Raw genomic sequence first — 27,538 nt, 5'->3', positions numbered from 1 at the left:
GCTTTATTCCTTGTGCAGGCCTCAGGAAACAAACTCTTCGTTTTCTGTAGGGATACCCCAGTTAGGAGCCCAGAGAACTGGAGGTTCCTTGCCTGGTTAGGAGATATTGGGAGGGGGCTTTCTTGGAACACAGGAAGTAGAGGCTGCTGGCAACAGGAGCTTGAATTACAGGACATATTTGAATAGTAGGGTAGGATGGAAATGTTTAGACTGCCTAGAATAGTGGAGGAGACAAATTTCTATGGGCGAGGGAGGGCATATAACAGAGCATGCCAGTACAGTCTTGCTGAAGCAACCCCCTGGATATACAGCTTGGCCCTCATCCAAGGGTGCTTGATGAAGGCAATGGCTTCTGTCCTTGAGACTGAGCAGGTAGGGTTGCATTTCCCTCTAGATAGTCCCTCACTCAACGTTGAGGGAAAGACCATAATCCATCCCAAAGCCCCGAGAGGAGTTCTCAGGTTTGCCTTAATCTTCTTGGGCAAGGGGGCATAGCAGGGTGGGAGCAGATGTCAGCTTGTGGATGGATGAGAAGGAATCTGTCTGTAGTGAGAAACTCACTTCCACCCCATCTTTGGAGGCACCAGTCTGTCACAACCCTTTTCTCCTACTTCCTAGCTCCACACCATCCCCATACCCCGTGGCACATTCAGTTCTTTCAGATATTGAAATCTATGCCCCTCCTGCTGAGACTAATCACTTGGGCCAAGGTAAACACCTAGGGGAGCTCAAAGGTCTTACTCCATTCTTGCAGCTGAAGCAAGATGCAACCTGTCTCAGCTCTCCTGACTAGTGGACTTCTGCTGCCTCTGGTGCTCCCAGGACAGCCTAAAGCAGAGGCCAAGAATGGAGGGATCACAAGCAGATAGAAAGATGGTTCTGTGCTTTGGACTGGCTTCCTGCGCTGCTCTGATCCTTTTCAAGAACCCTTAGATTTGAGATAGAGTGAAGGTGGAAAGACCTAGAGATGGATGAAAGGAGGATGGGATACCCTGTCTGCTCTGCATCCCTAGGTTTGGGCAGGCATAGTGTGAAAGCGGGAAAACAGGATGAAGGTGAGACAGGAGGAAATTCTGGGCTGCAACCCTGCTTGTTATGAGGCCTTGTTTTCTGAGGAGTCTGCAACCCTTTTCCTGCACTAAGGATGTTAAAATAAAATATGATTATCTTCATTTACACACAAGGACACTGGGACACAGAAAGATTAAGTAATTTACCCATTGTCCCAGGACCAGAAGTAGAACTCAGGCAGCATGGTTCTAGCATCAGTGGGTCTGAGCTCTGAGTAAAAATGTAAGTAAGAAGACAGGCAAAAGGAAGAAGACCCTGAATTATGCATCTCTCATCCCTAGTTCCTTTCTCCCCTCCCTCTATTTAGTCGAGACAAGGCAGCTGCCTCCCACCCTCACCCTGACGACTGGCATAGCATACCCACCTCAAAATGGCTTGGAGCTTTGCAGCTCCCTCAGGAGTAAAACCACGGGATCCAGAACAAACATGAAACCTGGGGGCAGCTTGCAGCCTTGGCACTTATTAATCACGGGACTTAGTAAAATATTATTTAAATTCTTAGAACCTCTGGTTTTTCACCTACAAAGTGTGGGCTACAAGTCATACCTTGTCATAGTCTTGTGAATGCTAAGTTTCAGTCTAGACTCTGGTTCCCACGTGCTGGCAATATTAATTTCCCTTCTTTGATAATGTGGAACTCTTTGTATCTGCTGTCTTTAAGACAAAGTGAAGTTGTAGGAATCTACTAAATCTCTACAGTGGGGATACTGCAGAGAACTGAAGCTCCCAAGCTGATTCCCTAACATTTCTCTTCAAACTAGCTTTCCTCTCTCCCCCAGAGCATCAAGGAGAAGTCTGCTTCCAATAATGTGAAGTATAGCCAGATCCAGCCAGGGCGTAACATAGGGTGAGGGTGGCCACACCAATAGAAGCTGGAAGGGGGCTGCACTTCAGTTCTGGGAAATCAAGGAATGGGTATGTCAAACTTAAAGACAGAAGGATGCCCAGACAGGCAAGAACAATCTCCTGTGCAGAGAAAGCTCTTCTCAGGTGCTCCAGAGCAGGGTCAACCTCCTCTTCTGCCTCATGTTTCTAAATAGCACACTGTGCCCCATCATACTTCATTATGGTTAATGTTCCTGTGGCCATGCTTTTGCAGCTGGTGAGATATGTGCCAGGCTCTGTGGATAAGGATGGCATATGCAAGTGAGTGGTTCACCTGCCCAATGACCTCCTCCCCCTGCAGTAGCTGGAGCAGCTATGGAGCGAAGCCCAGGAGCTTATGGGCAGATATGAGCAAGAGATGTCCAGGGTGAGTGCCAGAGCTGCGGGCTGGTGCTGGGGCTAGGAGTTACACAAGCACAGCCTTTCCTTGAGCATAGGATAAGCCCTGGTGATAGACAAGGAGTGGAAGGAAGCACAGCCCTCATCTTTGAGAGGAATCCTTTGTATGAAGGGAAAATTATGTACTGTTCTTGAGACCTTCAGTGGTAGTAAGAATATAAAGAGGCTTATGTAGGAAGTAGGAAGCTTCTTATACTGATGGGTGAATTAATGAGTATGAATCCACTGGAAGATGGGAAGAGCATATGGAACAATAAAAGGCTTGGAAGTGGGATGACCAGTGCAAAGGAGGCAGGAAAGAGTTTGAAGAATTAAAATAGCGGCAATAAGGGGAGAGACTTGTGGGCCATGCAGTTGAGTTTGGAATTGATCCTCTAAGTAAGAATGAGTGACTAGAAATGTTCTATCAGCCGTGGGATATGGTCAGTTGCATTTTGTAATGGTCATTCATGGAGCTTCTGGGGAAGGTTGACAGGATGGGGCCAGACTGGAAGTTGGGAGCCTGTCCATTCATTTATTCACCAAGCTCTTCTTTACTGTGCGGCTTTAACCATCAAAGGGAAGAGAGAATCTGAATGGTGCAGGGAAATGTTTAATGGAAGCAAATAAGGTGACAGATATGAGAATATTACATAGGCTGTATGGCAGTGAGGGATGTGAATGGATGAAAGGAGCCACAGATCTTGAGGTTTGGGGGAACTGCCTGTCCAATACCCCATGCTCAGGTCAGTGAGTATGCGCGCACCATTGAAGACCACGTTAACCAGGTCCTAGAAATGAACCACGCCCTGGAGTCCAGGAATCCTATTGTCCTTGGTGTCTCCTATGAGGCCCCAGCCTTTAATTTGCTGCGCCTGGAGCTGGAGGGAGCACAGGAATGGTGACCCAGCTTAAGGCTAAGGGAGGAATTAGTGAGGCTGGGAGCCCCCTCTACCAACTTTAGAACCAAGTACCTGGATGGATTAAAGAATCTCTCTCCCCTCCATAGCCTACTGTCTAATCTAATTTCAGATTTGACAATCACTTCTTTCTAGGGAAGAAGACCCTGAGCTGAGAAATATCGAGCCTGAGTTCAGTTCTTAAGAACACTCGATGACCCACATTCCTGGCATCTCATTTCTGTAACTGGCTAATGATGGCCTCACGCTTAAGCTTCTGGCTGACTCTGATCAGTGCAGCTAACATGCTCTCCGCCAGGAGGTGCATGTCCTTGAGGGCCAGCTAAGTGAGCCTGAGAAGGAGAAGGAGCAAGAAGAGGCCTCCAGACATCCTGGTTCACCCCTGCCCCTTGGTGAGGCCTCAGACTGAATTTCCCAAGATTTCATCTCCCCAAGGAGAGGGTTGGGCATGCAGGATTAGCTACAGTGTACTGAGGGGTATGTAGTAAAGATCTTTATATAGAATAAATCTTTCATTTCCTTGTTTGGTGTATCACTAAGGGATGCAAACAGAGATTGGTACACTCTCACACGTGGGTGTACCCATACATCTTAACATATAAGCACACCCATAATCAGACATATACACTAACATCTATTCATGTAAAATGACACCTGTCTATACACTTACATATGCACTCAGGTGGATGGACATACACTCAAATGTACAAATGGTTATTATGTTTTCATACTCTGCTCCCTGTGGCTTGTGTCCACACCTAGCTCATACCTTGCCTGCTTACTTCTCTAGGTTCTTTTGCCCATGGAGGCCTCCAGAAAGTCAGCATACCTCTTGTTTTCCAGCTCAGTTGGAGAGGCTGCTCATATAAGGCAGGTGTCTGGGGCCTGGGCTCAGCATCCAATCTAACCCTTTCGCTCTACTACCTTGCCCCTCTGCATGCAGATGGCAGGTGAGCCCAGGATGATTTCTCTTTTTCAACCAGGTTTATTCCAAATGTTCCCTACTGCTACCCTAATGTGTTTTTTGTGGCCCCATCCCAGCTATTTCTCTCTATTTGAGGTGTGCAGCTGGACAAACTTAGCCTAGGCCTGACAGGTTACCTCTTAATGTTCCCTTCATGGGTTAAGGACGGCCCAGACTCCCATGTGCTTCCTTCACAAACCTACTGTCTGAAATTTCTAATCCCATGATAATCAAAAACTGGTTTTATCCCTAGTCTGATCTTATCTCAAGAACAAATTCCTCTACACCTGAGCCTCGGAATCCTAACTTCTGTTCAGAAGAAATTTAGAGGATGAACTTGACCAAGCTTGAGACTTGAAGTCAAACAGGTCTAAGTTTGAATCTCATTACTGCCACTTATACTAAGTGACCTTGGAGAGATGAAATTAACATCTCAGACACATTCTTAGCCAGCTGTAAAATGAGAGCAGTTAACTATATGAGAATATCACATGAGATTACATAGAAAACTGTGGATAATGTAGTAGGTGTTGCTAAATATTTGTTTGATGTAAGGATGGCCAAATGAATCAATGAGTAAATGAATGAGCCCTTTAATAAACTGGCAGCCTGGCTCGGAAGAAAGTCATAACTCACAGAGGAGGTGTTTAAAGTCAGTAAACAGACAAGTGTGATATTGACCCAACTGAGTATGAGGTCATGGAAGGAAAGGATGAATGCAGGTTGAACCAGTCATTGAAAAACTCTAGTTGAAGCTCATCTCAGAAAGATTAGTTTTTATTAATTATTATGCTCTCCAATCCCTGCAGACATTTTGTAGCCTATGAAAGACATTTGTGTGTTTTTGCTTTTTAAATCCTTTCAAAATCTCTATGGGTAAGGCAGGACTTACTGCCCAATGGTAAGAGATGGCAATATTGATGGGTCAGGGATAGTTAAAGGGACTTTCCAAAGTGACCTCATGAGCAAAAATCTCCCTGAATCCATCTCCAGAACTATGTCCTGCCACAGGACACCTTTGTCTCGAGGGCAGGTGGAAGGCAGTGGAGTTTAGGTACAGATTATCCATAAAAAATTAAAAAATAACAACTAGCGCTTGTGGATTGCTTGCTTGAGATGACTACTCTACTAATTGTTTTATTTCTATTATCTCAGTCAGTCCTGACAATCAGTGAGGCGGATTCTTTTGTTGTTCCTTTTATAGATTTTACTCATGAACTGAGTGACCTGGAGCTATTTACTCAACTTTTCTAAGACCCAGTCTACTAATCTGTGGGGATAAAACCTACCTTACACTACTTTTTATAATTAAATGACATAATGAACTCACACTGCCTACTAGGCATTGTTGCTGTTGATGCTATTATTACTGTCAACAGGTTTTTGTAGTTTTTTTTACCATTATTTATTTTGTCATAGTATATTATAAGTAAAAGAGGAGAGATTAAAAACCAATTCTATTTCATTCCAAAGCCGCTGCTATTAATTACAACACCTACCTGCTCATCTTTTATAGAATTTTGTTACCCTGATGATTCTGGTATGCGACTTGGCCTAGGTACTTTGACTACTACCAGCTGCACAAGTCCTGTGACGACCTGGTACTGCTGAAGAACTTAGAGGAGCAGACGATGGGCTATGGTGATGGCAGTGGCAATACTATATACAATGACTTCATGTACTTTAACTGCCATAGCCCAGGGTACACGGCCAGTCCAACACCTTGGTTCTGCAGTGCCTATTGCCTGGTGCCACCAACAACTACTTCGCCTAAGCTGGTATGCCCAGGAAGGACTTAGATTTTGTTGGTGATGAGAATGCGCTCTGGGTGCTCTATTCCACTGAGGAGAGCAAGGCAACTCGGCTGGGGGTTGTCTCAATGTCAGCACCCTTGAAGTGAAGAAAACCTGGCACACCAGTCAGTACAAGCCAGTCCTGTCAGGGGCCTTCATAGCCTGTGAGGTGTCCTATGCCCTACACTCACTGAGCACCTGCCGAGAGGAGATGTTCTATGCTTCTGATACCAGCACTGAGGAGGAACATCATCTCAGCATCCTGCTGGACAAGATGTCAGAAACACTGCAGGTCATCAATTACTGCCCCTCAGATCACAAGCTCTATGTCTACAATGATGGTTACTTGATACTTATGAACTCAGTTTCCTGACACTGAAGCTCAGGCTACCAAGACCACCAGCCAAAAGGCCCTCTGGGACTTGGATTCCACAGAACCTGTCAAACCCAACAAGCCCTCCAAGACCTGAGACCCCAGGACAGAGCATGGGTAAAAGTGCATTTTCCTCCAGGTGGACATCTCTCCAAAATGGCCATCAGCCCTAATTATTGGAAGGCATTGATTATATCTAGTTAGTTCTTTATAATTAAAATCTTAATCAGTACATTCAAGTTTTCTTTAATAATGGTCCAGGTGGATTTGATTAAGTTTTTATTGGGAATCAAAAGACTATCTGGGAAATGTTATCCACTCCTTACCAGAATCCTAGAATTGTAGGTGTTGGATTCATAGGTTTAAAAACAAATAGTATATTTTGTATTTTGAAAACTGTGAATCCAGCTCCAACAATTGTAGGATTCTATGAGCCAGATTTAGAACTGTAAGTCTCAGGTTGAGATCCTCTGGTTCCAGTGCAGAAGATCCAGGGGAGCTGGTCAACAGAGTGGGATATGGGCCTTTCCTTTCTTATCCCCAACCTCCTGTGGGGTACCTGGGGAGAAAAGGGGGAGTGTCTTGGTGTGAAATCAATGTTTCACTGTCCTGAATCAATCTCACCTTCAGTGTAATTGAGAGGAGGCTCAAGCCTGAGTCTTGCTCTAGGAAGTGAGTAACTGATAGCTGAGCATAAGGAGGGTCTGACATGGATTGAGCTGGAGGTCCAGATATCCTCAGTAAAGAATCCATTACTGTGATAGCAGGAAGTCTCCTGACCAACTGCCTGTAATTTCTTTGCTCATCTTTAACACTCTGACAACATATGGGCCCAGACTCTCTACTTGCCACTTATCTATCTGCATGGTGCAACTCCCCTCCTGGCATGTGGATGGGATGTTCAAGTTTCAGACCATAAAGTCTTCATAGTCACACAGAGGATACCAGGATACCAGAATACTTCACACCGTGTCATGCTTACATTTTCACACATATACGTTGACAAGTATATATCCAATCAGAGATATGCATTCTCCCTCTTACGTATACAATGTTTTCATCTACGCCCAAGCATTGAGATAGATATAAATATACATTTTAACACATCCACTAATAGAAAAATCCATCTGCTACCCAAATAAAAACCAGACACTATCCTCCAAATTTGCATGGAACTGAGAATCAGGCTTTTTAGTTACCTAAAACTGTCCTGTTAGAAATTTCACTACTAATCACTTTCGCCCTTACGTCTTAATTTACAGACATCTGTCCTCCTTAATGCTTTGACTCAAGGGTAGGCACTTTACATCAAGCTAGGACTGAAACAAATTATTCTAAAAATTCTATTATAATGACATGTAGAATAGACCAAGTGATAAGTGAATAAAAAATACTTTTCAAGGAATGGCTTATTCACCTGTGGTTTCGAATGCCCCCAGAGGAAGCCTCCCTGGCTAGCCCTGCTCCCACTTCTAGGATAGAGGAAAATTTTTTCCACCACATGGGAGCACTCTTAAGTCTAAAGTCCCAAAATATAGATCCAGAGAAAAACATGACCTCTTCTTCCATTTAAGAACTTTTATCTTACTCCATTTTCCTTTCTAAGCCCCTACTTTTTCCAGATCACTAACAAAAATAATAATCCTATAGGGGAGATTCCACTCTTACCCATAGGTGTATGGTTTTATCTACGGCTTCAGTAGAGTCAACTTTTCATACAGCAAGCCTGATATCCCTACAAGGGACCCACACACAGTACCACAGAGAAACACACGTCTCACATAAGCAAGATGGCCTTTTATTTATTTTTTTTAATAGTTCCATCCTGAGAATTTTGTCCCCAGTTTTCTGGAAATATGTCTTATTTTGTTTTATTATGGAGACCTGGGACCCCCAAATATGTCCTCTTTCTCCAGCTAGTCCTGGCAGAGACTGTGGGGCTAGAGTTGACATCACAATATCTCTTTTCTGCAGAGGTTATGCTCTTGGTGGGTGGGGCAAGGGGAGGGGCAGCCCTGGGAGGAGTCACCTGCACTTATCCAACCTTGTACCAAGTATGAATCAGTAGCCACAACAGGTCTCAGCTGGGCCACATCTGGAGAACTGGGGTGGGGGTACAACGTCGTAAAATACCTGGTGCCTCAACTCTTTTTGGGCAACAAGTAAGCTAGCCTGTGGCCTGAGAACACAACACCTGAGACAGAGACCAGCAGAAATATTTGTCTGCCCTCACTCCTTTGCCCCTGCTTCCACCTGCTCCGCATCTGCCCACCCACTAAGGTCCATGCCACATCTCATCTCTCGAACACCCAGGATAGCTGAAAGTGGGCGTCCTTCAGGTTTGCCTGCAGACAAAAACATCTCTTCAAGTGTCACTCGAGTGATAGTGAAGACACCAGGCAAGCAGGAAGACTTTATGATAGCTGATGACACCTTGGTGAGGCAGTTCAAAGAGGAGCTATCTGCTCACTTTAAATGTCAAGTGGACCAACTTGTGCTGGTCTTCATGGGCCGCCTTCTCCAAGACCATGACACACTGAGCCAGAGGGGCATCATGGATGGTCACACCATCCACTTGGTCATCAAGTCAAAACATGGCTCCAGATCCCTAGCCCAATCCTTCCCCAACCTGCCGACCAATGAGCCCTGCCATCAGGACAGAAACACCACAGGAAACAGCAGTGGGGTATTCCAGCCTGCTAGGGTGAGTCCCACCCCATTGGAATCAGCCCTCTTTGTGGAGCCTGATGCACTCAAGGTGCATATGCAGGACCTGGAAGTTGGTAGTCCAGAGTGCATAGCACAGATGCTGGAGAATCCTACCATCCAGCAGCTTCTGTCCAACACGGACCTCATGAGACAGTTCTTCTCAGAACACCCAGATATGCAACAATTGATGCAGCAGAACCCAGAGGTCTCACACATCTTTGACAATTCTGAGATCCTATGGCAGACCGTGGAGCTGGCCAGGAACCTTGCCATGATTCAAGAAATAATGCAGATCCAGCAACCTGCACAGAATCTTGAGAATCCACTGAACTCAGAGTCACACCTGGGCTTAGAGACAATCCCAGGTGGGGACAATGTCCAGACATTACCAATGGGTCAGAGCTATGCTGATTTCAATGATCAAATGGTCAACAGCTCACAAGATCCCTTTGGGGGCAACCTTCTCTCAGCCCTCCTGGAAGGACAGGTACCTGAACAAATCCAGTCCTCATCCCCATCTCCATCACCACCCCAGGAATGGCAGGACCAGCTCCCACAGCTTCCTACAACTCAAGTCATCTATACTAGTTCCTGTGGTTTATCCCCCATCACTTCAGCCAGTGCTACCTCCAACAAGGTGAACCACACTTCCAGGACCAAAACTGACACCATGGCCCAGAGTCATACCTGTTCCATTCAGCAGTCTGCTGGGGTACCAGCCTTACCTAGCATAGAGCTGACCCAACAGCCCCAGGCAGAAGATAAAGATGCCACCAACTCTCTAGATAGCTCTGGCCAGAGATTAGAAGATGATTTCCAGCTGTCAGATGAGCAGACCAGCTCCCAGATCACAGGAACCATGATGCAGTTGCTTTTGAACAACCCCTACCTGGCAGCCCAGATGATGATGTTCATGAGTATGCCCCAGGTGAATGAACAGTTGAGGCAGCAGCTGCCCACATTTCTACAGCAGACCCAGCTTTCCAACATGCTTAGAACTCTAGCCAACCCTAAAGCATCACAAGCAATATTGCAGATTGAGCAGGGTCTGCAGCTGTTAGCCACAGAGGCTCCTGCTCTTCTACCCTGGGTTGCACCATATCTATGGGGCCTGGGTTGGCTTCCTGCACCCAGTTGCAGTTACTCTGACACTGCCCTGGGCCTGGGATGTACCAGGCATGGCTGAGGACAAAGGTCCTGAGTGCTGCCACAAATCTGAAGCAGTTCTGCTGAGGCTACCATCTCTAGCTGGAGACTCTTCCCACCTTCTACAGGTCCCCAAGATTTTTTCAGCAAGCAAATGGACTCTCTCGAGGCCGTTGGAATTGGGAACCACCACGCCAACTTGTAGGTACTTGTTGCCACAGAGATGGACACCAGCACTGCTATCCACAAGCTCAAGAGATCCTAGGGATTCTAACCACCACACCTACCTATTTACTTGTTATCTGCCTGCTGATCCATTTGACCACCTCATCTGCCTTTTTCACCTCTTCTGACACTTCCAGCCAGGAGAAGTCCTGAAATAGGAGAAATCAAAGGACGCTTTCTCTACTGTATACTAGGCCATTGGCCATGGCTGGAAGATCTGTCAATAAAATGGCTACACCCACTTGCCCCCATCTAAGGTTTAGCTTTGTTTCGTTTGCAAAAAAGGCGTCTATCTGTGTGTGATATCCTTGTCTCACTTACCATACATACATGAACACACACACAAACCACATGCATATATTACTATAGAGTTAGAGGCTCATAGTTGTACACATAGAACCATATGCACAGATGTCATACCATGCTCACATACCCAAGAACATGCATAGGTAGCCTCAGACAGGTGTGCACACACACACAAGCTCACATAGCCAAAGATTCATGTATGTAGGCACATAAAGTCAACACACAGTACATGCAGCCATGTGCATAAATAGCTACACACAAAAACCTAGAGACACAAAAACAGAGCCACATGTAGAGGATGACAGTCATAACATACTCATACAAAAGGGGGAAAATACAACATACATAGATCCAGCTATTTAGTCATAAAGACCTCCTTGATGTCTCAAGTCCAAATTGTTCAAGTTTGAAAGTGGAAGAAGAGTGGCCTGGTGGGCCAGAGTAGGAAAAATCCACATTTCAGCCAGATCTTGGTGAGTCCTTATCTTCTGAGTAGTCTCCTACTAATTCCCATTGTCACAATCATAGGGTTTTGCTGGACTGTAACTAATCTCTCTTTAGCACAGAGAGATAGAGCTGCTGCCACCCTCACTGCACATTCCAGTCACTGCAAACCCATGCCTCCATGGTGCATGGCACCTTCCAAGAATATCACATCCTTCAGCATATCTAATGTTTATAGCTTATGTTTTCTACAGTTGGCCAAGGTCCCATCTCCTCCTCTTTCTGCTTTACCAAGAGTATACCAGCCAATTGGTATATAAACAATTGTGGTTCAATTATTCCATTGTTAAGTAATTTAATAAGCTCTTGCCATAATTTAATAAATCAAACATTGTTTTAGGCATTGAAGAAATAGCAGTGACAAAACAAAAATTCTTTATTTATAGAGTTTACTTTCCTTCATGGAGACACAGGCAATATTCAATTTAACATGTATATTTTAGGTGGTAATAAGTGCTATGAAGAAAAAAGAAGCAGGATAGGCTATCCTAAATAGGGCATCATCACAGAAGACCTCTCTGAAAAGTGACAGTTGAGCAGCAATCAGAAGGAATTGAGAGGGCTGAGCGTGAAATTCCATCAGAGAAGTATGTTCCGGGCAGAGAAGGCTGCATAATAGTAAAAGCTGTGAAGCAGGCTCATTCTTGCTGTGGTTGATGAATAAAAAGGGGAGGGGCTGGCTAGTGGCACAGCGCTTAAGTTCACATGTGCCGCTTTGGGGGCCCGGGTTTTGCCAGTTCAGATCACGGGTGCGGACATGGGACCGCTTGGCAAGCCATGCTGTGGTAGGCGTCCCACATATAAAGTAGAGGAAGATGGGCATGGATGTTAGCTCAGGGCCAGTCTTCCTCAGCAAAAAGAGGAGGATTGGCAGCAGTTAGCTCAGGGCTAATCTTCCTTAAAAATAAATAAATAAATAAAATAATAATAAAAAAAGAATGACAAGAGGATGGTGTAGCTGGAGTGGAGTGTACAAATATGAGGGGGAAAATAGGACAGTAGAGAAATCATGAAGAGTGTTGTAGGTCTCGTGAGGACTTTGGATTTTACTGTGAGTGCAATACAAGTGCACTGCTGGATTTAAGCAAAGGAATGGAGTAATTCAATATGCAAGTCTGGATGCTGAGCAGGGAATAGATGTGGTAGAGGAAAAAGTTAGAAGCAAAGAAACTAGTCAGGTGGCTTTTGTGATAGAGCAGGTGGGAGATGGTAGTGGCTGGGACTAGGGTGGGAGCAGTGTAGGTGGTGAGAAGTATTCAGATTGTGGTCTGCAAAGGTGATCCACAGAGATTTGTGTGCTCCTCACAGACCACCCATCCTCCAGCTCCGACATTGCCATCAGCAAAAATGAAGGACGGGCCCACGAAGCTCCCAGTGTTTCTAGTAAACCTACTGCCAAAGACTCCCACCCCACTGTAACCACCTACCAAAAAGATACATCTCAAGAAAAGAATTATAGCTAAAACCGATTTTTCACCTCCCCATTAAGACATCTTATCCAGTCAATTAATCTGATTAAAGCTTGTACACTGTTGGCCTCAGTTTACATAAAAAAGCCCAGGCTCTCCAGGTCATCTTTCTGATTCTCCTCCCAATACGCTCTGAAAATCCCTCACGTGGCTCCCTTTTCCACTTGTCTTCAATTCTCCAAAACTTTCCACCCTACCATTTAGAACTCATAATGTAGCAACAGCACAACCTTCCATCTACAACCTTCTCTCAATGTTTCCTCACCTTTTTGCTGTAACTGCAATCTGGCTGTTCGCTGAGGATCCTGCTTCTCCAGCGCTGGCTGTTTCATTCCCCGTGAGTTTAGAAGTGGGTAGGTGGCCTCCTTGCACCTCCTTTTGCTTCCTGACCAGTTTTCTAGCTCAACACTACTCCGTGATCTACCAATATAATCATTCTGGCCTAATACTTAGCAAACTCATCATGGTTATAGACAACACTGCTTAATCTCTGTGTAGACAGAGAAAAGCATACAATGTGCTGATAGTCTCTTTAAATTTACTACCAAAAGCTTTAACTGGTCTGTTAAAAATCCTACTGCATTTTCCTGCTCCAGTGTTTTGCACCAGAATCTGCATCAAAATCACCTGAAGGATATGTTAAAACAGATTTCTGAGTTTCATTCCAAGGATTTCTGATGCAGCGGGTCTAGAGTGGGGCCACATATTTTGCATTTATAAGAAGTTTCCAGGTGATTCTGACCCCGTAGGTCTGGGGACTTCACTGGAAGTTCCCAGGCCCTAGCGAATTCATTACCTTATTCTTCGAGATAATAATTTCATAACTTTTGTACTTTTCTCAATCTTTCAACACTCCCTTTTCTTTTCTCAGTCTCAGCTGATGTTTTGCTTATTCCAATCAGAAAACAAAAGGGATCGGAAGTGACTTCCACCTGCATCCACCATTAAATCAACCAACTAACTTGCATCTATACCCGCACACTCTGTGCTCCATCTTGTTATAATGAATAAAATGTCCATGCTCCTAAATCAAGCTGTCTACTTGGGCACTTGATCCTAACCCCTGTAATATATCTATTCAACAACTTACTCTTGTGATTATTTTCTCTTTCTTCTTCATCATTTTTTCCTCCTCATTGGATTATTCCCATCAAAATAAATACATGATGTAATATTCTCAGCTTAAGAAAAAAACAAACGAAAATGCTTTTACCCCCACATTCCCACACAACCGTCATCCTTTTTGTCTCATTTACAATACTCTTATTAGGTCCACTTCCTTTCCAATTCATTTGCTTTTAAACACACTCCAGTCAGGTTTTCTGCCCCACCATCTTTCCAAACCTGGATTCATCATGGTCCCCAATGTGCTTTTGTCAAATCCAGTGGTCAGTTCACAGTCCTCATCTTATTGATCTATGAGCTTCATTTGACACAGTTGGTGACTCTCTCCATTTTGAAACTCTCCATTTGCCTTCCCTCTCTCCCTCTTTCTCTCTTTTTCTGAAGTGTTTTATTTGTTCTCGATTTCCTTTGCTGAACTCATCAAATCTTTCAGAATTCTAAATATTGTAGTGTCTGTGACTCAGTCTTTTTACTTCTATTCTTTTACTATACTCACTAATCTCATGACTCTGAATATTTTGTCAATGCGACGAACTCAAGGCTCATGAAATTGAACTGCTTTCCTACATTTCTATTTGGATATAAAACAGACATCTCAAATATATGTAAAACTGAACACTTAATTTTCTGTTCAACAACATTATTGCCTGTTTTTTTTTTAATCTTAGTAAATAGCCAATTCATTCTTTGAGTTCTTCTGGGGGATAATAATTTTTAAAAAGTAAAATAAAAAGTTCATGTCATCCTTGACGCCTCCCTCATACCCTAGATCCTTCCCATCAGAAAATCAATACTTTGAAAATATATAAAGAATTCATGGCTAATGTTGAATCAGAGAGAAGACAGGAACATAGAATGCCCGGAAGGAGAGGTTGGACTGGGGAGTAGCTGAATTTGGGTTTTAATGGGATTCGGGAATTAAGAAGACTTTCCCAATTGTCCAACCCTAGTCTGAGTCTCTGCATACCACATACCAGGCTGCGGGAGCAGGACTCTTGGTTGAGAAGGCAGGGTCAGCCCAGGCCACTCTGAAGAAGGCAACTGAGATAAAGGGAAAGGAAAGTTAAAGGGAGGGGGAGACAGAGTTCCCAGGGATCCTCCTTGGAGAAGTCTCAAGAATCCATTGTATGAGGCTGTGATGTCAGTGCTGAGGTCACAGAGGTGAACTTATGGAGTGGGTTCCAGCCCAGAAGGCTTCAGGGGTGGCCGTTCAGCAAGATGAGGGCAGTTTTGAGCCCTGTATAAGAGGAAGCACGGGGCCACAGCTGATTGGTATGTGTTCCCCAAACTGGACCCTTCATCTTGCCTTTGCCCCCATACACATCAACTATAGATCTCTTTCCCAAGACTTCAGCTTTCCCTCCCCTGACCTCAATATCTCTTAAACCCATAATCCTCCCAGAGCATCCTATCCAAGGGACCTCATTGCTCCTTCCATGTGGACCCTTCGGTTCTCCCACCCTGAGATTTCACACCCTCTTCTTGCTCACCTTTCCTACTTTCACCACGGCGCAATGCTGATCTTGGTCTCCCATCCCCATTCCCTAGCTGTGTCCCCACAGACCTGGGCCTCCTGCTGCCCACCATGGCCAAAAGTGGAAAGGCCCTGCCACAGGGCAACCCAGCACTGGTTCAGGATCCCCACCTCATCAAGGTGACAGTGAAGACACCCAAGGACAAGGAGGATTTCTCAGTTACAGACACTTGTACCATCCAGCAGCTGAAGGAAGAGATATCCCAGCGCTTTAAGGCCCACCCTGATCAGCTGGTCCTAATCTTTGCTGGCAAAATCCTCAAGGACCCTGACTCGCTAGCACAGTGTGGAGTGCGAGATGGCCTCACTGTCCACCTGGTCATCAAGATGCAGCGCCACACCATGGGCACTGAGTGCCCAGCTGCTTCAGTCCCTACCCCAGCCCCAAGCCCTGGATCACTCCCTCAGCGAAGCTCCATTAATCTAGCAGATGGGCCACATACTTTTAGCTTAAGTGTCCTCACAGGCCTCAGTGGGCTGGACCTGGCCCCTGGCAGTTTCCCTGACCAGGCAAGCTCACTGATGTGGCAGCAGGTATCTGTGCCTGAGTTTGTGGCTCAGATCATTGATGACCCCTTCATCCAGGGTCTGCTGTCCAACACAGGCCTGGTACGGCAGCTGGTTCTTGATAATCCCCATATGCAGCAGCTGATCCAGCACAATCCTGAGATTGGGCATATTCTCAATAACCCTGAAATCATGCGGCAGACACTGGAGTTTCTACGCAACCCTGCCATGATGCAAGAGATGATGCGTAGCCAGGACCGGGCGCTCAGCAACCTGGAGAGCATCCCTGGTGGCTACAATGTGCTTCGTACAATGTACAGAGATATTATGGACCCAATGCTAAACGCAGTACAGGAGCAGTTTGGTGGCAATCCCTTTGCTACTACCACTACTGCTAATGCTACCACCAGCAGCAGACAACCTTCAAGGATGGAGAATTGTGACCCTCTTCCCAACCCCTGGGCTTCCACATATGAAGGCCCCGGTGGCAGGCAAGGCGGGCAGCCTGGGGACCAGGATGTATCAGAAATTAGAAACAGGGTTCCTAACATTCTGGGTAACATACGGCTCTATGACTACCTCCAGCAATTATATGAGACCTCCCAGTCCCTGGGAACCTACCTGCAGGGGACTGCTTCCTCTCTCAACCCAAGCCAAGAACCACCACCACCAAGAAACCAAGTTCCCCCAGCTCCACCCTCATCCCAGGAACCTAAGCCAGGCCAGACTCTCCCCAAGGAGTCAGTAACAATCAAGGGAAAGTCTTCCTGCCCAGCATTCCTGAGATACCCCACAGAGAGCAGTACCAGACAAGATGGAGGCCAAGATGATGCAAGGAACAACTCCACTGGCCACAACACCAGCATGCCTGATCTTGTCTCAGGGCTACTGGGTGCTGCCAACAGGGTCCCATTTGTTCCTTCACCACCTTCCTCCATGGCAACCACCTCTGGAATCCCTGAGCATGCCTGGCTGCCACCACCAGCTTATCAAAGATCTCTGAGGCCAGCCGGAATGAATCAGGCCCCACAGTTGCAGGATGAGATGCACCAGCAGCTGCCACTGCTGCTGCATCTCCAGGCAGCCATGGCAAACCCTCGTGCCATGAATGCCCTGCTACAAATTGAGCAGGGTTTGCAGGTCCTGGCTACTGAAGCACCTCACCTCCTACTGTGGTTCATGCCTTGCCTGGCAGACCTGGGAAGTATAGCAGGAGGTACAGAGCTTAGAGAGGGTGCCCTTATGCCTGAGGTCCCTCCCTCAGCCACAGCTCCTGAGGTCCCCTCAGTACAGGACTCCATGGAGCTAGGCTTCCATTGTATTCCCTTCCTTCAGACGTTGCAAGCCCTAGCTAGTGCCAATCTCCAGCAGCTGCAGCCCGAGACTCACTTCCGAGTTCAGCTAGAGCAACTTCGAGCCATGGGCTTTCTGAATCCTGAAGCCAATCTCCAGGCCCTCATTGCCACGGGGGGCGACGTGGACGCTGCTGTGGAGAAGCTGAGGCAGTTGTATCAGCCCTAGCTATTCAGACCATATCTTTTCCTCTGTGCCTTTTCATACCCCACTGCTCCAGCTCCCCCATTACTGAATGCATCTGCACTATGAACCAAATTTACTATGATGCCCTTTACTGTGGAGACAAGTTGACCCAGGGTCAATGAGCAAGAATGAGAGCCAGAAGCAGAGTGGGGGTGCTGTAAGTGACCCAACCACCCCTGCCACTGTACCATTGTGGGGTCCCAGCCTGAGCTCTGCTTATGCCTATCGTGAGATGCAATTACATCTGATCTCCAGTGTCGTTTGCTGCCTGAGTCTGATTCTTTGTGGGCTGTGAGAAAGGGGGAGGATATGGGTGGAGAGGCGGTGATAAGAGCTGTCTCTGCCTGGACAGGAGGGCTTGGAGGGGAAACTGAAAGGTTTGAAGTTAGAAGATTCAGAAGCATGGAGAACAGAGGACGGTGAGCTGAGGCTTGCAGCTTTCCTGGCATCATTCCAGAGGTCCCCCAGTCTTGGCATCCTGTGGGAGCTGCCGCCATGTACTCTTTTATTTGGAGTTCTCTACCATTATCCTGACTTAAAACTGGGCACAGTTTCTTATTTTTATTGCCCTTGAAGACTGTCCCACAAGGAGGCTTTCACTTTCTGGATTTGATGCTGATTCTACTTTTTTTTTTTTTTAAAGATTGGCAGCTGAGCTAACAACTGTTGCCAATCTTTTTTGTTTTTTCTTTTTCTGCTTTATCTCCCCAAATACCCCCTGTACATAGTTGTATATCTTAGTTGCAGGTCCTTCTATTTGTGGCATATGGGACGCTGCCTCAACGTGACCAGATGAGCGGTGCCATGTCCATGTCCAGGATCCAAACCAGCGAAACCCTGGGCTGCCACAGCAGTGCACAGGAACTTAACCACTCGTCCACAGGGCCGGCCCCCTAATGCTGATTCTTAAGTGGATAGAGGTAGAGCAGGATTCAGGCTGAGTCCTAAACTTCCCTCATCTCACCAAGTTTACAAAGTTACTGTCCCTAGTAGCCAGATAAAGAGAGTTGATTTCATTGCCCCAGACTCAGCTTGTCCTGGATTTTGTCTTTCTTACAATGCCTAGCTCAGAAATTGAGTACCTATTCTGTGCTCAGCATCCTGCTAAGGATTAGAAATTCAATGTAAGTAAAAAAGACATGATCCTGCCTTCATGAGTTTATGATCTGGTAGCAGGAACTGATCAAATTGTATTTGAAGGGTACTCATTGCATATAATCACAAACTATGGTAAGTGCTATAAAACACAGGGAGCTATGAAACAGTATTACAGGGGCTTAATCTCATCTGGTGACAGTCTTTGTGAGTATGTACTCCAATCTTAAATCTGAAAACTGGTATGAATGAAGTAGATCAAGATTTGAGTGGGGGAGGGAAGAGTATTACAGCAGAAGAACCATTCTGTACAAAGGCACTGAGGTAGGATGTGCATAACACAGGCGGTGCCCTCAGTATCTCGGGCTAAATTCTTGCTTGCACGCGGATGCTTCCCATTTCCTGTGCACTTCTAGGGTAAAAGCGTTACAATTCATAAATCAAGCTGGTGAACCATGCCTTCCAGGACACATAAACATATCCATGGTCTCACACTGGTAAACACACTATAGAGGCCTGCACAAACACACAATGCATATTCACACTTGAATATACCTTCACATGGGCACAGCCCGTGTACACACGAACAAGCATGCACACAAAGCACAGTCTGTTAAAGCTTTATTGCAGAATGGGAGTGTAAACATCAAAAACGTTAATGCTGTATTCCTGTCAAGGAAAGAAACGCTCTTTGATGGAAGGATACCGCTATGGTAAAAGCGGCCATGGTGTTAGAGACTCAGTGTTGGGAGTCCTTTCAGGAACTAGGAGAAACAGAACCTACACCTGGAACCCAAAGACCTGAACCAACCTTTTACCTTTTAGCTACCAGCATGTGGCTTCCGATGAGCTTTTTGGGCAACTTTCCCCACTGTTTCAGGTTTCTTGTGTTCTCTAGGCGGAGCACAAGATTTCAAACCTCCCTTTTCCCCCAACTTCACACCTCATCAGTTGGGGAGTTCTTTTCCAGATCAAAGGAACTGTTGTCTGTGGTGGTGCTAAGGGGAAGCAGAGGGAAGTCTTGCTTATTTGTTTCCAGCAACTGATAAGACATGTGCTCCGGGGCTGACTCTGACTGGGGAAGATGTAAAATGCAATCTCTAACTTCCACCCTGGGAAGGCTTGGTAGGTCTGAGAAAAAAACCCAGGGAAAGAAATGTTGCTGCTTTCATCTTCCTTTCATATGGGCCAGGGGAAGCATGAGGGCTCATATGAAGTAAACCCCAGCTCACCAGGGCAGACAGCAGGTAGGAACCTGAATCTAAAAATCCTGGCTAGGGAGGAGAGCGCTCATCTAAACCACTGTTTTTTGGTCATATTCTATTGAGAGTCCTTTACAGTTGATTGGGTGTTTGGAGTCTTTGCTCTAGCCTCATCAGAGACTGAACTCGTCAGCCCCATGCCCAGCCCCATGTTGGTGTCCAGGAGGAAGAAGTTCCTAGGGCAGGGACTGCCACTGACGTTATACCTAGCAGCTAACAAAGGGCCTAGTACATGGAAAGCACTTAATGAAGGACTGAATAAATGGATGCTGAATGATATATGAGGAAATGAGCCAGCAAACGAGAAAGTGGCTGAGGAGACTAGGTAGATATGAATCAAACAGAGTCTATCACGGGACCAGGGCTTGTGCCTGGGGAAATAAAGACTGTCAGAGTTTTGGGAAAAGCAGATCCCTGCAGCCGGATGTTACTGAAAGGGCAGGCCTCCAGAGATGGACCATTTGCAGTCCCAGCTCTGATCCTGACATCTGTCAGCAGTGGTCCAAGTCAAATATCTGGACCCTGGAAGGATCCCACACTAGGGGGTTGTATGTGTGGAGAAGAGGAGCAGAGTCAGAGTTTTGGTCATACTGGGCCTAGTGCCTGGCTCCTCCTAGAGAAAACGTACCCTTTCTTCAGACCAAGAGATTTGCTAAAAAGCAAAATATTGTGAAGTCTGCCATGCTGTTTGCATCACAAATAGCCATCAGGTAGGCGGACAGCAATTTAAGAAAAAGGTATCTTCCAAACAACAGAAAGTGCTTTTATACAGCTGTGTTCTGTGTTTTTTTTCAGATATTTCCTAATATCTCTGTCATAAAAACATACCACATGTTTTCTAGATATTTTAGGGTTTCACCACATTTAGTTTTAAATAATAGTTAACACTTATCGAGGCTTTCCTATATGCCAGGCTCTGTTCCAACCTCTCTACATCTGAATCTATACAGTAGTCCCTTAATGCAGATAGTATTATAATCCCTATTGTTCAGATGAGGAAAATTGAAACACGCAGAGAGGGAAAGAACATTGCTTAAAGTTATACAGCTCTTGTGTGGCAGAGACAGGATTGGAAATTACACAGTCTACTTCCAGAGCCCACACACTTAACCACTGCACTAAATCAAGTTAGTTAATCCTCCAATCCTTGCTTATAAAAAGCGAAGGAGAGGCAGGATTTGTGGTATTTAGTTGGAATGTTTGCACTCCTGCAAATATCTACACTGGACTGAAATACCATCTTTACCTACATATGTGTATATGTGTATTTATGCTTGTTTTTTTTTTTTTTTTTAAAGATTTTATTTTTTCCTTTTTCTCCCCAAAGCCCCCCGGTACATAGTTGCATATTCTTCGTTGTGGGTTCCTCTAGTTGTGGCATGTGGGACGCTGACTCAGCGTGGTCTGATGAGCAGTGCCATGTCCGCGCCCAGGATTCGAACCAACGAAACACTGGGCCGCCTGCAGCGGAGCGCGCGAACCTAACCACTCGGCCACGGGGCCAGCCCCAATGCTTGTTTTTTTTTAATTAATCCACTAGTACCATACTTCTTCAATTATTTTAACTTTGAGGTTTTTGTTTTGTTTTGTTTTTGTTTTTTTTTTGCTGAGGAACATTCACCCTGAGCTAACATCCATTCCAGTCGTCCTCTATTTTTCAGTATGTGGGCTGCCAGCACAGCATGGTCACTAACAGAATGGTGTAGGTCCACATCCAGGAACCAAACCCAGCCACCGAAGTGGAACGTGCTGAACTTAACCACTAGGCCATCAGTCTGGCCCATTCACTTTGAAATGTTTAATGACAAAAAGTTCAATGCTTTGCTCATTGTTCTTTTTCAAAATACTATTGTCTAATTTTGTCCATCTATTTTTCTAAACACACTTTATAATAGATGTCAAATTTCAGAAAGGGCCATATGAGATCTTGACTGGCTTTCCATTACATTAACAAAGTACAGGAGAATTGAGAAATTTACAAGAAATATTTTCTTTTAGAATAGGGAATGTTTCTGTTCAAGTTTCATTTGCTTCTCTATAAAGAGCTGCAGTTTCTTTGCATAAGTCCTATACATTTGGTTGTTTAAACTTTATATTATTTTGGTTAATTTGAGTTAAATTTTTTCCATTATATTTTCATGATGGATATTGCTGTGATGAAACTGTGCTGTCACCAGTTATGTTATGAGTTCTTATTTCAGATAGACTTTCCATTGATTCTCGTACAGCAAGCATATGCATCTTTGATAAAGAGTCATAAAACTTCCACTCTTCTAATTGTTAAACCTCTTCTTTCCTAAAAGCATAATTTGATTTGTCTTCTCCATTTAAAAGCACTACATAGTAGATAATATATGTAAGTAAAATAAGAATATAAAAACAAGCAATAATTCCACTCCCCAGATAGCACTGTTAATCCCATAGAGGTTGTCCTTCCACATAGTTTACAAAACTGTGATTATATCGTACAAAGTATTGTAAAGCTTGTCTTTTTAACCTTATAATATATCACGAAGCTTTCTTTTCAAGTTGTTTAGTAGCCTTTTGCAGCTCAGTAGTTCAACAAATACTTCCTGAACACTTATATGCTGGCAACTGTGCTTCGTGCTAGGAATGCAAACATGAGTGAGATAGATATGGTTCCTGCTCAGAGGAGGTTAAGATACAGTGGAGACAACAGATCTCAAGTGAACAAATAGGAAATGGACATAATAGCTAACACTGAGCACTCACTAAGAACTAGGCACTTGTGGGGAAGGGGAGAATTCCCTCCCGGCCCTTTTACCTTCTGGTTCTTATGGCTGGTTGAATAATTAAAATGACATAAGGGAGGTTAACAGGAGAAAATCAAATAAAGGTTAACACATTCATATGGGCAATTCACATAAGCGTGAAGAATTCCAGAGCTAGTCAAGCAAAAAGATATATACATGTCTTTTGGACTAAGGAGAAGGAGATAGAGGTCTGAGACTTCATGGGGGAGAAAGCAATCTACAGGAGGATGAAAAGAGTTAATATTTGGTAAACAAATGTTTACTGGGCCATCTATAGACAATGGAACCCTGGAAAGGACTTTGATTAAATGGGCGTTGCTAGGTTCCTCCCTGTCTACCACACCTAGTTTGTATTACACTAGAGTTATCTATGGTGATAGTTCTTTCCTGAGACAGGCCCTTCTATCTTAAATTCTTTTAGGCAGTTTGGGAGAAGATCAAATGTTTTCGCTGAGTCTTCTGAGCCTTGATGTTTTTCAGCTCAAAATAATCTGCGTACCAGGTTGATACCTCTTGGGGTGGTCTGCTCTGATCCCCATCACACTGTTCTATAAGCTTTATACATATTAACTCATTTAATTCTTACAAAAACTATGTAGGGTAGATATTATTATTAAATCTATTTTACAGATGATGACTAAAGTAAACCAAAGGAATGTTAAGTGTCTAGTTCAAGGTTGCACAGCTAGTAAATGGGGGCACTGGAGCAGGGGTTTGAACTAGTGTTTCTAGAGGCCATGTGTTTAATCTCTATTCTATATCACTTTCTATTACATAAATAAGTATTGAATTACAATTAAAATAAATGTCATGCAGGAAATAAAAAAGGCATTTTGCTAGTGTATATAAGGGGAGTAGAGATATATTATTAGAAGAGTAGTCAGTGTGTATCTCTGTGGTGGGAGCATTTGTGAAGAGACTTCAAGGGTAAGAGAAAGCCAGCCATTCAAAGAGCTGGGGGAAGAAAGTTTCAGGGGGAGGAGGAAGTATAAAAAAGTTTCCTGAGTTTGGTTAGACCTCGATACACTTGAAGAAAAAGGAAAGATCAGTGTGTCCAGAGTACAGAGAATGAAAGGGAAAGTGCTTCAAGGTGAGGTAGGAAAGACAAGGGAGCACAAGATCATGGAGGGCTTTCATGCACAGAGTGTGGATTTCATTCTTATCTTATGAATGAGAAGGTGACATGGGTGGAAGCTGAGTCCAAGCAGAAGACCTCTGCAGGCATTGAAGCAAGAGATGGTGGTGCCCTTAGACTAGGGTTCTCTACAGAACGTATGGCAAGAAGCAGACAACTGAAAATATCTTTTAGAGATAGAATTTATAAAACTTTCTGATAATATTGGGTGTGCAAGTTTAAGGAAAGGGAAGAATTGAGGATTCATTTATTCAGCTAATATTAATTGAACACCCTCTCTATACCAGGTCTTGTCCTAGGTGCTGGAGAAAGGAAGTGCTCTAGACCAAAAAGCCCTACCTTCAAAGAGCCAACAGAGAGGGGACAGACACCAAGTACTCAAATATATAATTTCAAGCAAAGGGAGAGGCTAAAAAGAAAGTAAGTAGGGTAAGGAGACAGAGATTGACAGGTAGACTCCTTTTGGGTGGTAATCCAGAAGAAGGTCACCAATGAGAACATAAAGTAGAGAGGTGTGATGAACAAATAGAGTTAGTCAAATGAAAGTCAGGAGCAAGAATTCCTGGACGAAAGGGACATCAATGAAAAAGCAGGCAGGAGCTGGGTGTATCCTACAAATACAAGAAGTCTGCTCTGACTGGAGCAGGGTGCTTAGGAGATGGGCTCAGAGAGGCAGAAATGGGCCACATTATTAGGGTGTTTTAATCTTGGTAAGGCATTTAGATTTAATTAAGTATAATAGGAAAACCTTTGGTGGTTTGGGATAAAGACGTGAGGTCAATAGATGCATATTTTTGAAACGTCACATTGGCTACTTGCAGTGTAAACCCCGTCAGCTGTTTTCTCTGTTTGTAATACAAGTGCCTGACTTAAGTTTTGATTGCCCAGTCATCCACTTCAAAGAGGGCAATCTCAAAAAAAAAAACATTGCCAACCATGGCCTAAATAAAGAACCAGCCCCTCTCCCCATATTTCTTTTGTTTTAGAGATGATAGTTGATTTCCATAACTGACCATCTGGACTGCTTGTTTTTTCTCTTCCTGTAGTTTAAACTCTCACTCTTATGTTTTAAATCCACCAATAAAGAATGAACCCATGAAACCCTAGGCCCCCAACTTCTACCCCAATAAAAGCAGAACCCCCAGCGTACATGCTCTCTCTCTACTCACAACCTTGCTGTGTGGCCCCAGGTGCACTGTGTAACTTCCAGGACTTGTGAGTAACAAACTTTGTCTCCTCAAAATTTCCTGATGGTTATTGCTGAGAGTGTCTTGCATTCATAATAGGAACTAGAAGGGCTGGTCTGGTCCCAACGTTGCTTATCAATAGGCTGTGACCAGCACAAAACACTACTGTGTGAAGTAGTGACTTTAAGGGGCCAAGAAAGAAGGTGGGGAAATAGCTAGGAGGTTATTGCAGTATGGAAAGTATTGAGGTGATCAGATTCAGGATATAGTTTGAAGAAAAAGCCCATTATACTTGCTGATAAATTAGATGTGAAAAGAGAGGAATTAAGGGTGATTCCTGTGCTTTGGCCCGAACCACTGGATGAATGACGATCTTATTAGAAGGGAAAGGGGACTGGAGGCAATGGCAAGTTTGAGATTCTGTTCTGACATTAACTGTCTTGGTTGTAAAATTAGCTGAGATGGGGAAGACTATTGGAGAAATAGGTTTATAGAAAGAGAGTCAAGAGTCCATTCACTGTTCTGCATTATTCTACTTATCATGATAGCAAAGGATTCTAATACATGCTTGCTCCACATTCATCCCACTTTTGGACATTTAGGTGAGCAAAACATCATAAACTCCCATGACAATAAATCATTGTCCATGTTTTTAATTCAATCTCCTTCTCTGCCCCCTCCCACTTTTCTTTTCTTCCTTCCTACTCATGTTTTATTTAGTACCTGCCAGCAACACGGTCACAGTAGCACACAGAATAAAGTCAATGTTCTCATGGAACTTGTATTCTAGTGAAGGGAGATAGAAAAATAAAATGAATAACTAAAGAAGAAATGTGACATAATGATAACTTCTGTGCAGATAATTAAAATAGACTGGTAAGATAGTGGATGGTTGGGAAGACCTTTGTGAAGAGATGATCTGAATGCGAGGAAGGACGAGCCTTGTAAAGATGAGCTGGATAAGCATTAAAAGGCATAGAGAACAGCTAATATAATGGCCTTATGTGTGGGAAGGCACTTGACCTGTTCCAGATGCAGAAGGGAGGCCAGTGTGGCCAAGTTTTATAGGAAAGAGGAAAATCATCATTAGCAAGTCATGGAGACAGGCAGGAGCACAACCATGGGAGGTTTTGTAGCTAGAGAAGGAGTTCGGATTTTATTCTAAAGGTGATAAGGTTGTACTCTTGTCTACTCCCAACAGGGAGTCTTCTTGGGTTTGATTAAGCAAACTTATTGTCATAAGCCACACTTGGCTCAAATCTACTCAGAAGACACAGGAGGGAAAACACAGCTCACCAGCAGGGCAGAATCAGGCGTTCCCCATTCACTAGGAGTCCTTACAGCAGTGCATGCATCAGTTAGCATAGCCACCTGAGAACAATCTTCTCCCAGGTGACAGTTCCAAGCTAAAAAAATATAATTCTCACTGGATGTTTCCAAAGTGAAACGCTGACAAGAAACACTGACTGCATACAATATTGAGCTTTTAATACAGTTTGATGCATCTAATGAAAGTGTTATTAAGATGGAAAAACCTTAACTGATCTCTCCGTAGAGTATGAGAATATGAAACGTTTTCTGGGAATTAAATCTTGAGTATAATAAGCTTTAAATAAAATGCATAAAGTCAGTGTTTTATTGAGTCTGGTTGGAGCCCTTGGTCTGACAGAAGATATTCTGGATACTATACTTCCTCCACCAGCCTCTTGAGAGTTGTCTCCATCATCTCCTGCTGAATGCCAGGTACTATGGGTTGCACTCTATACGCATTATCCCCCAAATCTTCAAAACAAATCTGTGAAAAACTACCATTTTATCAATGATGAAAATCAGGCTTAAAAAGGGTAAATGACATTGAATGTTATGAAGTGGTGGCAGTGAGATTTAAACCAGGACTATTTGACCCTAGAGAGTCCAAGCTGTCTTTTTTTCCTAAATAGTAAATTTTGAATTGATTAAATAAATAGCAAATTGATTGTGTTACTTTATTTTATAATAATATCAGGAATATATGTACAATGTAAGACGTTCAAGTGATATCGGCTCCTCGGGAAGGACAAAGTTCTTATGCTGAAGAACACAGTGGGCAGCGTGGACAGGGCTCCTGCCTTGTGACACAAGTGTATAAATGGACAAGGAAGGGCCATCAGTTGGTAGTCAGGAAGGAGACATTCAGGCACTGACGATAGAGGCTGTAGGGGAGGAAATGAAGGGGAAAAAAATCCTTGGAATCCTGAGATATGCAGAAGTGGTTCTAGACAGTTGTTGCCTGGAATGTTCTTCAACCTGTGCTACACATTCATGTATTAGCTAAGGAAAAGCCAGAAATATTAATTTGCATATCTTTCTGCTGAGGACAACCCAAAGGGAATCTCAAAAAAGAATTGGTTTTGCTAGTAATATTCATATGGTAGAAGTTGTTCTGAGGTCTAGGCACAACCAGGAGAGGCCCAGTAGTTTGCTGGTTGCCAGGCAGCCGTGAGACTCACCCTGTGAAATTTTGGGGGACTGAGAAAGTATTTTAAACTAAAAAATTACAACTGATCAAGTTCTAGATACTGGTTGGACAAGGAAGATGATGCAAACTAATCAAAGTTTAGGAACCCAGATCGATATATCACAAACAATGTAGTTCTA

At 44.2% G+C, this 27,538-nt stretch overlaps 2 protein-coding genes across 2 annotated transcripts; both read left to right on the top strand.

The window, feature by feature from the left end:
* The first annotated feature begins 8,380 nt into the window (after window positions 1-8,380).
* Window positions 8,381-10,714, top strand: UBQLNL (ubiquilin like). The gene has a single exon (XM_005614757.4). It carries the CDS (start codon window positions 8,669-8,671, stop codon window positions 10,277-10,279), a length of 1,611 nt encoding a protein of 536 aa, XP_005614814.2. The 5' UTR covers window positions 8,381-8,668; the 3' UTR covers window positions 10,280-10,714.
* Window positions 10,715-14,855: 4,141 nt separating this feature from the next.
* UBQLN3 (ubiquilin 3) lies at window positions 14,856-17,707 on the top strand. The gene is made up of 2 exons (XM_014741914.3): window positions 14,856-15,140; window positions 15,417-17,707. Exon 2 carries the CDS (start codon window positions 15,454-15,456, stop codon window positions 17,428-17,430), a length of 1,977 nt encoding a protein of 658 aa, XP_014597400.2. The 5' UTR covers window positions 14,856-15,140; window positions 15,417-15,453; the 3' UTR covers window positions 17,431-17,707.
* The last annotated feature ends 9,831 nt before the right edge of the window (window positions 17,708-27,538 follow it).

The sequence above is a fragment of the Equus caballus genome, chromosome 7 (genome assembly GCF_041296265.1).
Source record: "Equus caballus isolate H_3958 breed thoroughbred chromosome 7, TB-T2T, whole genome shotgun sequence".
Classification (NCBI taxonomy): Eukaryota; Metazoa; Chordata; class Mammalia; order Perissodactyla; family Equidae; genus Equus; species Equus caballus.
Note: the sequence above shows the minus strand (reverse complement) of the source record. Positions and strands in the feature narration are given on the sequence as shown.

Bases quoted from the DNA above. Each gene is read 5' to 3' on its own strand.
- UBQLN3 (XM_014741914.3), top strand. From the start codon at position 15,454: ATGGCCAAAAGTGGAAAGGCCCTGCCACAGGGCAACCCAGCACTGGTT.
- UBQLNL (XM_005614757.4), top strand. From the start codon at position 8,669: ATGCCACATCTCATCTCTCGAACACCCAGGATAGCTGAAAGTGGGCGT.